Raw genomic sequence first — 13,914 nt, 5'->3', positions numbered from 1 at the left:
GAAGAAATAGTTGCAGCTATAGTGAAAACAATGGAAAAGGGGGAAAAAACCATGGTTTTACTTGGTGAAATATTGCACAAGTCAATGTTCAGTGCTGTGGAGGGTTTTTATCCCCATTTCCTGACCCAGGCATATCCTTTGCTGTATCCTGCAGTAACTCTTCTTGCTTCCACATATTAAACTTGGAGCGTGTGTTTTAGAGCACTCACATATCACAGTCCTGCCCTTTCCTGTGTCTGTTATCTTGTCACTCATTCTGTTCCTTTCCATAGGCACTTTCTGCATGCAAGAATGCTTTGAAAACTATCATATGATTACCATATGATTACCTGAGCCCATACCATGTGTATATATAGCTTAAATACTGTTGGATAGAAATAGCATTGTATGAGCCTTTGAAGAAGAGAATGACACAGGTGCTCCCACTCTCCAAAGGAAACTTCCTCCCTCTGTTCATCTTTTTTGGAATCTGGAATGGAAAAAGCATACGTTTTCAACAGCTGGAATAGGGAGCCCTTCATGCCTACTTTATTGTTCTTCTCATTGTTCTTGCTCTTGATTCATCCTGTTCTGTCACTCTCTGTCTTAATCTTTTTGCCTTCTAAGCTAGAGGAATATCGCGTGCTTTGGCTTCATTGTGGACAGGAAAAGTCAGGTATTTCCTTGCCTTTATTTCTCTTCCAGCTCATCAGCCTGTTCTGATTCTGAGTTGGTTCATTTTTCTTCCATCTTCTGCCTGGAATGGGTAATGTGTTCCTAGAGCTGGTAATTCATACATCCTCTGGCTTTAAATTGTTCACAGCTATGCTGAGCATTTGTGAATGAGCGTGGAGGAAAATCAATGTGAAAAGGCCAAAGCAGGCAAGGGAAGAGATCTCTTCCAGCACCTTTTTCCTGGTCACACCACTGCCTGGTTCTGAGTTTTCCTGTCTGTGAACTCTTCAGTGTTTAAATTTAGAAATGGCTTGTTTGGGAACAAGTCACTTTTAAGAGCCTTTCCAGAAGATTTGTGTGTAATTTAATCCCTTTCAGGTTTCCTGCTCTGTTGCTCTGATCCGAGTTTAGCTTGTTCTGCAGGGCTTTAGGTTGCTCTTTCTCCCTATCCCTCTCCCAGTATTATCTAGAAATTGGGGATTTTTTTCCTACTCAAAACTGCAGCAGCATTTATGAAGCTTTTTATACCTTTCCTATTCCCTGTTTCTATTCTGTGGCAGGGTAGAATCTTCAGAATGATTATTCTGTTAAAATAGCCCGAATGTTTCAAAATATAAATTCAATTTCTCTGAAGGACCTCATGAGTGACTATAGAATCATAGAACAGTTAGGGTTGGAAAGGACCTTAAGATCATCCAGTTCCACCCCCCTTGCCGCGGGCAGGGACACCTTCCACTAAACCACGTCACCCAAGGCTCTGTCCAGCCTGGCCTTGAACACTGCCAGCGATGGAGCATTCACAGCTTCCCTGAGCACCCCATTCCAGTGCCTTACTACCCTTACAGTAAAGAACTCATCATTGAAACACTCTAGGAATGGAATGCATCTGCTTTGGAAATGAGCCTGAATAATATATTTAATATTTCTGCTGTATAGCCTCTCATATTTACTATTCATTTCCAACCCGGTTTAATATTTCACAGCATCTTCTTGCAGATTATCAATGAAGTTGCCACTGAAGAACCCAAAAAAGGCTTCTCAAAACGTGTTAGTAAGACCTAACATTGCAACCACTTCAGTTTAAAAGGAGGGAAGAATTAAGATTTTACATACTTCCATCTAGTGTGTGTGAGGGAAATTGCATCCATAGTTCAAATCCCAAACATTCTCCAAGCAATTCCAGTTGGACAAGGGCCACCTCACCCGTTGGTCTTTGTTAAGCAGTCCCTGCTGATAAACTGTAGCATCTCCAAGCTGGCAGATTTTAGCTCTTCAGTATTTAGTGTGGCAGTAGCTTTGTGATGTCCATAAAATGGCGATGCAGGAGGCTTAAGAAAAATCACCTTTCACCATGTGATGCTCATCCTCTCCTTCAGTGTGTTCTGCTCTATTTGCTTGACATTCTGTGCGAGGATTTCAGCTGCTTGATTTATGAATTATCGCTGTTGAAATAAAATTAAAGTGCCTGTTCAGTTATTTAAGAGCCAATTAAATCTGATTTTATTCTGAGGTAACATTTTCAGTGGAAAGTGCATAAAACACAGTCTGTGGAGGAAAGTTACGTCTAAAAATGTTTAGTGTTTGGGGTTTATAATCTGTGGTTTAGATGGCTTGGCTCGCTGAATAAAACCCATTACAACCTCACAGCAGTGAGTTCAGATGGTAGAAGTTAATTCTATGTAAGAAAATAAACCAGTTTTGGTGTTTTCAGTGATTCTATATAGGGTCAAAAAGGTTCTTTTATTCAAGCAGGAGAAATTAATTTCTTGTTTGCAATGCTTTTGAAGAATATAAATTATTTATACCAGCCTTTAGTGACTTTGACAGGTAGAAACAATGGGTCTTGTGGGAGTAACATGTCTCCAGTTGTGGGTTGTACTGTCTTGAGGGATCAGCGTTTATATTCATTGAGTTTCCAGTATCAGAATGTGCTACTTGGTGTGAGGTCCCCACTCACAGGGGATGCTCAGGACTAGATGCTTCGAGAAATGCAGCTCTGGAACCTCAAGTGGTTCCTGCAGAATGGACAGAGATGGATCATTTATTGCATGGTGTTGGGGGGGCTGAGGTCACTCTTGACAATTCTGGTGGGGCCCAGATACACCAAAAAGCTAACAGTACCAGAAAACACCCTGCCAAGCTTTGTGGTCCTGTATTATATAGCAATAAATACAGCAGGTGGAGGATGAGCAGGTACTTTTCATTAGGCGTGGCAATTAAAATGCATCTCTTGATTGGGGCGTTTCTTGTTGGGGAAGCGGTGATGCCAGTTTAACACCGTGCATTATGTTTTCTGTGGGCTGGGGGGTGCTGGTGGAGACTGCTCTGATATTAAGGGTCTGGATTGCCTCATTTTTTATTAAAAATAAATCACATTGATGCGGATATAATTCTGTTTCTAACTAGACAAGCCTGCACTAGCCAGCGCTCGGGCTTGTGGCGTCTGTCTCCAGCTAGATCACAGATACGGAGGAAATGATTTATTTTAGTTTCCAACGCTTAGCTAAAACCCTGGTTTTGTGCAGATGGCACTGGAAGGATAGCGCAAATGTGTATAAAGCACCATGTATCTGTACCAGAATCCAAATCTTCGGTAATATTGAGATTTATACTACTATGGTACTAGCGTGGGGGTGGTTTTAGCATATAGAATTAGATACCATGTGTAAAAGTTGGTGGGGTTGGTAAACTCCAGCCTGGCTGCTCCTTGCATCTTAGTGGGGAGCTTCCAGCTGCCCACCCTTCCTTCCCAGAACAGCCATTGGGAATTGTCTGGTTCATACCGGAGAATGATTTGGGGTTCTTGGATGTTGAGAGCAGCGCAGGGCAGGAGCGTGAGGATGCTTGGCTTTATGGAGAGGGTTGGAGATGGTGCAGGCGTTTGAGGGGTACCTGCTCCTCCATCAAAGGCTTTCATAAAACACTTTCATAGATAAAGAAAATCCCAATAGCAGCACTAATTCTAAATAAATGTTTACTAAACATCATTAATGGATTTTAAATGTTTTTAGGAATAGTTATTAGTCCTTCAGTCTCGTATGGTGAAGGGAGTTTGGTCTCAATGGGGGGGCTGCCATTTTAATGCTTCCTGGCAGGAGGCCTATTTTGATCATGCAAATTAGGTTGGGAAAAGTAGGCTAAGCCATTAAAAAGTAGGAGAGATCATGAAATTTTAAATGTTTAAGGTGACTGGTTTTCTAGTTATGAGCATTTTTGTTACCATCATTTACATATGTCACTTCATCTCCCTTAAATCTCGCATCCTCATCCCCTAACACTGACAGCCTCGGTGCCCGTTGCTCTCACATCCACTGCTCAAAATGGAAGTTGCAGTCCACTGGTTATTTTATTCCCAGCAAGGTGCTTGGAAATATTGCCACGTGCTGTGTTTTGTTGTATAATTAGAAATGCAGATACAGGTTTTTTTCCATTGTGCTGTGGTTAATTTTTTCCTATTCTGTTAACATTAATAGGGACCGAAGGTTAAACTTCGCTTCTGTAAACTCTGGGTATTTGCAGGATGCTTATTGGCAAGGGGATTAATTCCAGCAGTGGGAAAGGGGAACACGTGCGGATGAGTGAGGGTAAGAGCCAGAAGACTGGATCCGAAGCGAAAAGATGCTGGAGTTCTCAGGATGATCTTCATGGGTTCCCCATCAGTTTCTGGACAAGAGGATGAGCTGCTCACCAACAGAGGGGCACAGCACTGGTGGAACACAGGGTCCTATTGAGGATGTGGGGAAGAGCCCCCTGCTACCCTTCCTGGCCAGCATGTGGATCCTGCAGGAACACTGCAGCCCATCCTTTGCATCCAGCTCCTCCGGCCAGCGAGTGCATCGGCAAAATGACTGTCTGGGTGCCTGCCGGCTTGCAGGCTTCATTTAATCCTATTAATTTTTAATAGGAAATTAATATTAAGCTAGCATACTTCTAACATGACTTTGCCTGTGTGCAGAAAGACCCTTTGATTTGTATTTACTTTGGAGGAGAAAAGCGTTGGATCCTGCAGGAGTGAGGGAGCCGGAGCACATGTGTTTAGAGCAGGGGCTCGTGTCTTTGTAGGGCCATCACCTTCAGCTAATACAGTAGTAATGCCCTGATCTGCTTCAATGAGCACAAATGTTGGTTGGATTTCAAATGTATATCTCTCACAGTAGCTCTCTGCAGCGGGGTGGTGTTTGTGGCTGTGCTGCTTGGATAAAGTGAGGGGAGATGAGGTTCTCCAAGTAAATGGGTGCAACAAGAGCATGGTGTGTCCATCGGCAGAGAGCTGACCTGACTGGTGCCTAGTGGAAAATGCCAGGAGTTGAATACCAATTTTATGAGGACTTCAGTAAATATTAATTTAGGTGATTTAGGGTATTTTTAATTGCTGTTTTCACTAGGAACTGACAAAGGAGAGTTGTGCTGGAGATGGAGGGTTTGTACCCAGCCACCCAACTGTGGCTTTACCACGGTTGACGTTCTGCAGCCTCCAAAACAGTAAGCTTGAAACAGGAAGGTCTGCTCTGTGAGCTGATGCTATCTTTCTCATTAAGGTAGATTCTGGGCAAATAAGCTGCATTCCTTAGCTCTTGCAAGCCTTTTTAATTGTTTTTTCTCACAACCTTCACCTGATCTTATCACATCAGTAATTGTTGCATCATATTTGCTTTATTCTCTGTACTAGGAAGCCAGGTAATTGCTTTATACCTTCTAATGGGAAGTGTTTGGGAAGCCTGTTACCACTTACATGAGCAGTGCAGCAACTGTTGCAACGCTTGCATTATTTCTCTTCCTTTTCTGCAGCTCCGTGGGCAGCAAGTAGGAGAAGGGAGGCACAAGTGGCCAGCAGCTCGTCTAGAATTGAGTAGCAGCCATGAAGTTACTCAGTGGTTTAGACTCCATCATAAAAATAAAGCTACCAGCTCTGATGTGCCTTGTATTTAGGTGCATCTCATCTGCAGCAATATTCAGCCAGACTTCCCTTATGAAGTAGTATTGTAGGGTATTAATTATTCATAGTCAGTTTAATTCTTCTTTCTTGCATATTTAATTGCAATAGCATGCTGTATGTCACAGTGATTTCCCAGAAGAACTGTACACCAAAGGAAAACCATTCAGGTCGAGAGTCTTAAATATGTCCGCGCTAATCTTTGGTGTTTAATGTTGGAGCAGAGCAGGATATCATCAGATGTTTCTTGCAGGGAAACACTTATGCAAAATCATGATTTCGCTTAACCTTCTCAGCTTAACTCTTCAAGCTGGGGTAGCTGATTTGATTTTCCCTCGTGACGTTGACTTGCTCATTTAATGAGGGGAAAAAACACTTAATGGGAGGGAGGACGTGACTTTTGTTTTCTCCTCTGAAGGGGGGAGCCTCTCTCAAAGACATTGGAAGTGCCAATCGATTCCTTCCAGAAGATGAAGGAAGGGAATAAGATTTTTATTGAGTTCTTTGCAGTGATCAGAATAGCAATGCCAAGTGCTTGTGTGATTAAGATTTTAGTTTTTAACAACTAGGATGGGCTCTTAGTGCTTCGTGTGAGAAGATATTGGAGGCGCAGGAACTGCAAATGCATTTGCAATTTGATTTGCATCGTCCTCGTTCTAGAGCTGCCCCAGGCTTGCAAGGGACTTGGTGAAACGGAATCCCTCGCGTTTGGGGGCAGGATTGTTCTCTGGGATTTCCTGTAGGAGTTTAAACTTCTGAAAAATCTGTTTACAATGTGTCTGAACCAGAGGGTAGAGGACACAGTAGAGACTGTTATCTGTTTACTGCTCAGATAAGGAGGTGGAATAGATTGCTGGCCCGTTTCTGAACTCTGCTTAATGAATGGTTGCTAGGCAAATTGCATCTCAATCAGCTTAATCCTCAAGATGTCATTTACAGGTCTGCTCTTTGTGAGGGCCAGAACCGTGTGCTTTCAAACTGCACAGGCCAGAAAGTGCTAGCAAAGCAGCTTAGAATAGCTTGCTCAAAAATTCGGTGTACATGTGTTGCTGAGCTGCCCAATTTCAAGTGCCTGTTGTCGCATGGCCATGCGCTAGATGAGACGTTTGGTGATAGACAGGAGGCAGCAGCATCCGTAGCAGCATTCCTGGATCAGCACAGCACACACACATCATAACGTTTTGGCACTGGATGAACGTGAAAGAAAACGTTTCTAAATGGGGACTGCACTGCTGACGTGAGGAAAGGTATTTCTGTTTTGGCTGAGTTTGCTCTGAGCCAGGTGGGGTTTTGGGGTGTAGATGTGGGATGTGATTAACTTTGGCAAACAGGTGAATATGGGAGGTGGTGTTACCTGGCACAGGCTGGCCTTGGGGAGAGAGCTCTGATGGGGTGAGGGCTGGTTGGTTGAAGGCTGCAGCCTGCCTCTGAACTGGTGGGCTTTCTGCTGCAGCATCAGGAGAGAGGCAGTTAATTGCGTATGCTGGTATGTGTGTTGCCCACATACATTAGGCTCGTGATTTAGTCCAAAGGAAAAAGTTTCCCAGCACAGTTAAGCTTTAACAGTCTCTCTGTAAGGGAAGATAACGAGATATTTGATTTTACTAATTTTCCATGACAGAGATTAATCATGTTGCAGGCAGAGAGCATTGTTCTTTGCATGGCTACACCTTCCTATCCTCTGAAATACATCCTCTACCAATGCTGTGTGTCATGACACTGTAAATGCAAACTGGAAAAGGTTGGACTTGTTGAATGCTGAAACCATTTTAGAACTGCTTATGGTCACTGTGTGCTGATATGAAATGTGCTTCACGTGGCTTGGTTATTTAAAGTGGAGGTGAAAGCGTAGTCTGAACTTTGCAGTGCTTGCATAGTTTGGATGTGTGCGGCTTTTGTGTTAGTCAAAAATACTGTTAGAATTGTAGGAAAAGATGGGATTAAAATGTTGAGAGCCTCTCCAAATAAAGCATAAATAAAATATTCCACCTTAGTCACCAGCAGAAATGACTGCGGTGCTTGCATCTTGATGCTGTAAATGGGAAGAGGACTGTGGAACAGAAGACTTTGTGATCAGAGAGTGCTTTTCATGCAAATGAAGATTTTATTACATGCTGCTGAATCAGGGGCTTGTGTAGTGAGAACAGCACAGAAGTGATAAGATCACTCTGTCAGAGCTTGAAATTTTGCCCAGCATGTCTTTCAGATCGCTGAAACGGGCAAGAAACCCTCTTGTTAAGGGCGCAGCAGTAACTGATAGAATATTTGGGGGCAGAGCTTTTTCTTCATGGTACAGTCTGTCTGCAGCATCCTGCCACGTGTCCACTGCCCTGCTGTCAAAGCAATGAGGAACTGCAACCTGCAGATGACCCTGCAAGGCAGCAGAGTCAAAAAGCTCTGGTTCCTGATGGGATCCCAGTGCTGCTCGTGCTCAGATGGGTACAGATCTCTGCTGCAAGCTGGGAGCCCTTAGCATTGATTAGAGCAGATCTGTCCATCCTTTTGGCTGCCACATCCTGTGCTGCCTGTTTCCCAGTCATGCCAAGTGTTTTGCCCTGGAGGGCACCCATCCAGGACCAGCTCTGTTGGTTTTCCTTTTGTATTTGTTAGCTGGTGTCATCTTCCCAATGTCCTCCTTTCATGGATAGAACCGGTTTGGTTTACTGAGGGCTCTTGTTGCCAGCAGGTGAATGGATATGTGTAGTGGAATAGGCATTTAAATCTTCCCCTGCAGATGGGTAGTGTTCAGCATCCTGATGTGACCTTGGTAAAAGTTCTCTGGTGTGTTACTTTCCCTCTTTATTTATCTCTCCTCCTGTGTAGCAGCTTTCTTTACATCTGAGCTATTGGAAATCTGTCTTCTCTTCCTCCCTCCAGAGACACTGTCAGCCCAAGCTACTTAGATTGATGCCTGAATATTCTGCTTTTGCACAATCAGGAGGCATTCAGTGAAGTAGCAAGAGGAGAGGAAAGTTGAAGATTTAGGACTGACGTTTTTAGACACTTTTCAGTCCATGATTTTGAATAGTCCTGGGGAGGAAGGTCAGAGGCTTCCTTCACATGGGATGCCCCCATATGTGTGGGCTGAGCATCCATCAACGCATATAGCACAGGGGAGAAACATGCTTAATTGCCATCAGACTGCAGCGTGGAGCTCTTCATATTTCAAATTCTCGTCTGAAGAGTCGAGGAACAAAATCTAATCCTGCACATTCCTGGAGAGTTTCAGAGCAGCAGGACGGAACCTTTCCCCTGTTTTTTCTCATGCAAATGATGGGAAGGATTATGGAGTGTTTGAAATCTGGTTTATACTGGCTTCTGAATTTCATTTCAAATAAACATCTGGAGGGCTTTTTGATCTCCTGTGCAAGACTGTTGTCTGCCTCACTCCTTAAAATGACTTCTGCTTAATTTCTAGTGAAAGGCAAAGACCTCAATCCTTTCGGCCCAGAGGCCATCTAAATGGTTCACCTTCTGCAGTTAGGAATTTCCAGGAGCACACAGCCTATCCCACAGGTATTGTAAATCCTTGCCACTTGCGTGGCAGTGATAGATATCTCTTTCTCCTGTGCTGCTACTTGGGATCTGCAGGGCTGCTGCCTGTAGTGTAGCTCGTACTTCTGCAAAGCCTCATTCTCCCAGTGCTGAGCACGTATCCCAGTGGATGCTCCGTTAGAGAATAACATTCCTGTCCCTTTGCAGCTTTGAAGTCCAAAGCCCTCCTCCGGAAGATTGCCACTGTTTGCCTTCATCCCACCGTCAGAGCAGTGGAGCAGTGCCCCACAGGGAGTAATCAGTTATTTATTCAAATAGCCGTTTCATTTGGAGTATGTGTTCTCTTATTTGACAGGAGCTCACTCCTCTACTCTTCACTGGACACTGAAAATGTGTGCCCATGGCGAGAGCGCTGGGTATGTGCTTCCTCTGTCTTTCTGGCTTTGAAATGGGTTCCTGTTGCTCTTTGGCAGACCCTGAAGCAGCCGTCTGTGGAAGCAGCGTATTCAGAGCGAGAGTGACTTTACTTCTTTGTTTTCTCTCTCTATTTATGTCTGTATAGGATCAGCTGGTCCCACATTATGTGTGAAGTAGTTAAATTTTAGCCTGCATCTGTAGGATGTGATTTCCCCCCCCTCTCCTGCAGTCCCTTTGATCAAATCAAATACAAATGCAGCGCTTTCATTTCTAGTTTTGTAGTTTCAAAGACAATCTCTTGACATGCTCTAGCAGCCTGGACCCGAGTCTTTTGCCTTAGTCCAAAGGCACACTGTGTCTTGCGCCTTTCTCTGTATCAGCAGTTGCAATCTGCATTGGCTTTTATCTGTATCAAAAGACAAATGGAAGAGAGCAAGACACTGCAGGAATGGGAAGCAGACTTACATGTGCAATGGGAATATGTAATCCTTAGGTTCAGTTTGCCACATGGAGTACAGACCAGTTTCTGCTTTGGAAATCTGTAGCCTTTCCTCCCAGAAACGTGAGTTTAGATTTTAGGCTTTGAAGGCTGGTTAATCCCACATGAATTTTCCTGTGATGTCAACCCTTTCCTTCTAAATACTGGTTGGTTTGGGTTTTTTTTTTTTGCATATGTCAACTATACAAAAGCAACACAATTTGAGAAATGAGCATTCAAACACTCTGTAAGCACTTTATTTTTGTCTGCTTTGTGAGCAGCTGAACACATGTCCAGGCTGAAATACACTGAGCTGCTGCTTCCCAGCAGTGAGGCAGCTCCTGGCCACACAGAACTTGGAACTCTGTCCAGTATCCTGAAAAAAACCTCTCCATCCTGGCAAAGCACATCTGCACATCTCCTGCTCAGCTGCATCCCCAGGGAAAGGATCCCAGCTAAGCCATGTTAAATCATACCCAGTTTCTCAGTGAGATGAGATGAGATGGTCGCTGTCATCGTGATGAAGATCTGCACTGTGTCTGATGGCGTTTGGAATGTCACAGTACGTGGTACCTCTTCAGTGGCAGTGCTTAAAGCAAAGTGTGTTTCTCTCTCTGCACTAAGGAGTCAGATTCAGCTATTCAAAGCAAGTTGCTAAATTGCTTTTCATTAAGTGTCTGAGCGCCAAGGGGTTTGGTGTGTGTTCCAAGGAAAAAAAATACATTAATTACAGCTATTGTGGAGCATTTATCAATCACACAGTTACAAACAGTGCTAATGCAGTTAATTGAAGGTAGAAAAATTTACCTTTTGAATTTGGTGACTGTAGCAATTCCATGGCTGGAAAGACAAGTTGCCTGGAAGTTAAAATCAAGCAATACTTTGGGGATTGCCTGAGTAACCGTGTCTCACACGGTGTTCACAGGGGCTGTGCTGCCCTTTAGCGTGAGATGCTCTATGGAGGTCAGGGCTATTACAGGCCAAGTTATCAGCAGCTCAGCATTCATGTGGGTGGGTTTGTGCTGTGTTTGCTGTTGGGCTGTGGTAGCAGCATTTGTTCTCTTCTTGCCCACACAGCCAGGTTGTGTTTTCCGTGCACAGGGATGTCTCACTGACTGTAGTACAGTTACAGCTGCCTCTTGTGGCCTGTCTATACAAGTTATGTATATTTGTGTGTCTGGTGTTGGTTTGTTTTGGGGTTTCTTAAGGGAAAGGCAAGTGTAGAGGAGGAAGGATGGGCAGGAGCAAACTAAAGTCTCCTGCCCACCTGTAGTCAGTAAAACTGACTGTGGGAAATAGAAGCCTTTTGTGTGTGTAAGCTTTGGATGCAGGCAATGTGTTGGCAGCATCTGAAGGAATCGGGTGAGATCCCACTGAAGTGTTCTATCAGGTCTGCAGACAAAAACCTCTGGTGCTTGTGGTGCACAGAGGTTTTGGAACATCTTGCACATTCGTGTTGCGTTCCCTGTGGCTGTTTTGAACTGCCAGCACTGCAGCTGGCTGGGTTTCATGCTTCTCAGGAAAGCACTGAGTACAGCAAAGACTTTTTATAGTAGCTCACAATTAATGTATTTCTTCTGTTGAGTTGTTACGAGATGGCCTTTGCATTTCTTGGGGGATTGATAAGGACACTAAGTCTGGGTCAGGACAAGGGGGGCACCAGCGCCTGGTTTGGAAGGTTGGCAGGAAAACATCATCCCAGTGTCTGGTCCAGCTCTTCAGTATTCACCTGGTGGCTTGTATTTGCTGCTGGTTAGGGTTTTGTACGTGCGTTGCAGCTTCTGTTTGAGGTTCTTAGAATGCTTTTCATCTTTACAGTACGTTGCACGATATCTCTTAAGTACAGAAGGAGGTCTTATCTTGCCCTTACAAATGGTAAAATGTGTATCTAAGAGCTGGTGTGTCCGTGCTCCAGCAGGAAGCTCTGGCACTGTGCAGTTAGACAGAGCTCTCCAGTTTTGTGTCTTAAATACAAATTTGCTGTATATTTCTCCACGTGGTTTGTAAATGGGCTGTTAAAAATTCACTATAGGTGGGACCTTAATTCAGTATCCAAAGAGCTAAATACCAAACCCAAGCCACTGGCAGTGTGATTGGACAGGTCAAAGTGGTACACACACATAGCCAATGCAAACTGAAATCCATCCCCTGTGAGCTGCCCGCCTGTGTTCACAGCCACCAGCGCCCCTGGCCTGCAAGTGAGTCACTTCTTACTATTTTAATTAATATGCAAGTTCAGTTTTCTGTTTTGTATGAAGCCTCATTCATTCTTACCTTATTTGCAAATATTTCTCATTTTCAGGGGAATCTGTTTTTAAAACTGGCCTCAAAGCGTGTTTCTCAGTATCTAACCAGCGTCTGGTTTGCTGTTCGTGTGTTGCATAGAGGTGGAATTTGTTCAGAGTTAGCTCTGAAATAATATGTGTGGTTTTAACAATCAGCTTGCAATAAACAGGGGAAGATGGCTTCTTCCCTACTCGGGGAACTGTCCTAAACTGTGACTTCTGACGATATTCTAGAAAGAAAAACCGTCATGTTGGTGTCATGTGCAGCCACAAGGATTTCTGTAAGTCATGATTAAGACTTTAATTCTGGGCTTTTACAGAGCAAGTGTGGAACAAGTGAAGATAACGGTGATCTGTGCAAAGCAGCCACTAGAGAGGGAACTATGTCATGTTTCCTTTCCCCTTTGCCTAGCCTGCTGTTTGCTGCACTTAAGAACAGCTTCCTTTTGAGATCTGAGAAGGCGAGAAAGTTGAGAGGGAGGAATTCTGGCTGAGAGCAGCATGAGGAAGCTCAGAGCTCTTGCATGGCTTTTGTGGCAAAGTAAAACCCAGAATTACATCCTCGTGCTCTCCCAGACATCGAACCCATAGGAAAGCTGCATGTAACACCAGTGTGGTGCAGGCTCTTGCTAAGGATGTTGAGGTTACAACTGCAACCTCTCCACTATGGGAAGGGGGTCAATGGGTATTCTGGTCTCTTATCACTTGAAGGCAGAAGGAAGTTGCATATGAGGATGGAGAATGTCTGTTGATGGGAATGTGTGGTGCCTCCAGTGGGGTGTGTGTTAGCAGCATCCTGTAGTGCGGTAGTTGCCGGGCTGTGCTGGGTTGGATGGAAGTCATCGCAGCTAACCTTAGCACCCCATGAAAACATGCACACTCGTATCTGTAAGTCTATTTTGTGTTTTATAGTAGCTGCTGTGATATTCTAGGAAGAAGTTGGGTTTAGTTTGCTGAAAGGATAATGGATGCTTTGGAGGAAGGAATCTTTGTTTGCACCTCTCAGTACCTTGTTGCAGAAAATGGTATCTTCTATGAACCTTAAGTGATGGGTAGGGAATCTGGTTTGCATTTTGAAAATACAAGTGTAAGGCTAATACTCTGGGCATGTGATGATTTTGATGGCAATGCTGTGTCTACCTGGCCTCTTCTCTTAACTGCTGTAGTTCAAGTGTAGAATCCTTTGCTCCGTCTCCTAAACAGCCATGCAGAATTATGTACTGTGGAACGCAACTAACATACGTCCCAGACTGTTTCTTTATCCCTGTTTCCCACCGATACAACATTAAAAACTTGGAAGTTACCATATAAAAGGAGAAAGAAAATTAAAGGTCAGGGTGCTTTAGTGTAGTAAAAATTCAGAGGAGGCAGATACAAAGCTATTCAAATCACTTCTGACTTCAGGCAGGTGGATTTTCCTATTTCTTGCATATGTTCCCATGGTAAAAGTAGTATCTCATCTGTCTCATAGCTGACCACTAGCATGTGTGTTTCAAGCACAGCCAGAAAATACTCCTTTGAAGCTTTGGCCAGGCCCTGCAATCGTCCTGACTTGTCTTTTCTACATCTTTCCTTCACCTTTAGAAGCAGCCTGCAACACCTGGCAAGACCTACTTAGCGCCTGTGTTGTCTGTCAGCTCCTGCCACACTGC

General features: G+C 44.0%; 1 protein-coding gene across 3 annotated transcripts in view; it reads left to right on the top strand.

Annotated features, from left to right (window-relative positions):
- Positions 1-13,914, top strand: part of FAM222B (family with sequence similarity 222 member B) — a 35,857-nt gene that overhangs the window by 4,804 nt on the left and 17,139 nt on the right. Inside the window, exon 1 of one of the 3 annotated variants that reach the window (XM_061470130.1) lies at positions 5,519-13,150. The exons of the other annotated variants lie outside the window; for them this stretch is intronic. Within the exon in view, the coding sequence (XP_061326114.1) occupies positions 13,135-13,150 (16 nt within the window). The 5' untranslated portion in view covers positions 5,519-13,134. Of the gene's footprint in view, positions 1-5,518; positions 13,151-13,914 lie in introns of those variants that run through there. 3 annotated transcript variants of the gene reach the window in all.

Source organism: Pezoporus flaviventris, unplaced genomic scaffold (genome assembly GCF_033815535.1).
Source record: "Pezoporus flaviventris isolate CSIRO_AGI_PZ_B2104156 unplaced genomic scaffold, CSIRO_AGI_Pfla_v1 ptg000063l, whole genome shotgun sequence".
Taxonomy (NCBI): domain Eukaryota; kingdom Metazoa; phylum Chordata; class Aves; order Psittaciformes; family Psittacidae; genus Pezoporus; species Pezoporus flaviventris.
This window is presented reverse-complemented; position numbering and strand designations above follow the sequence as displayed.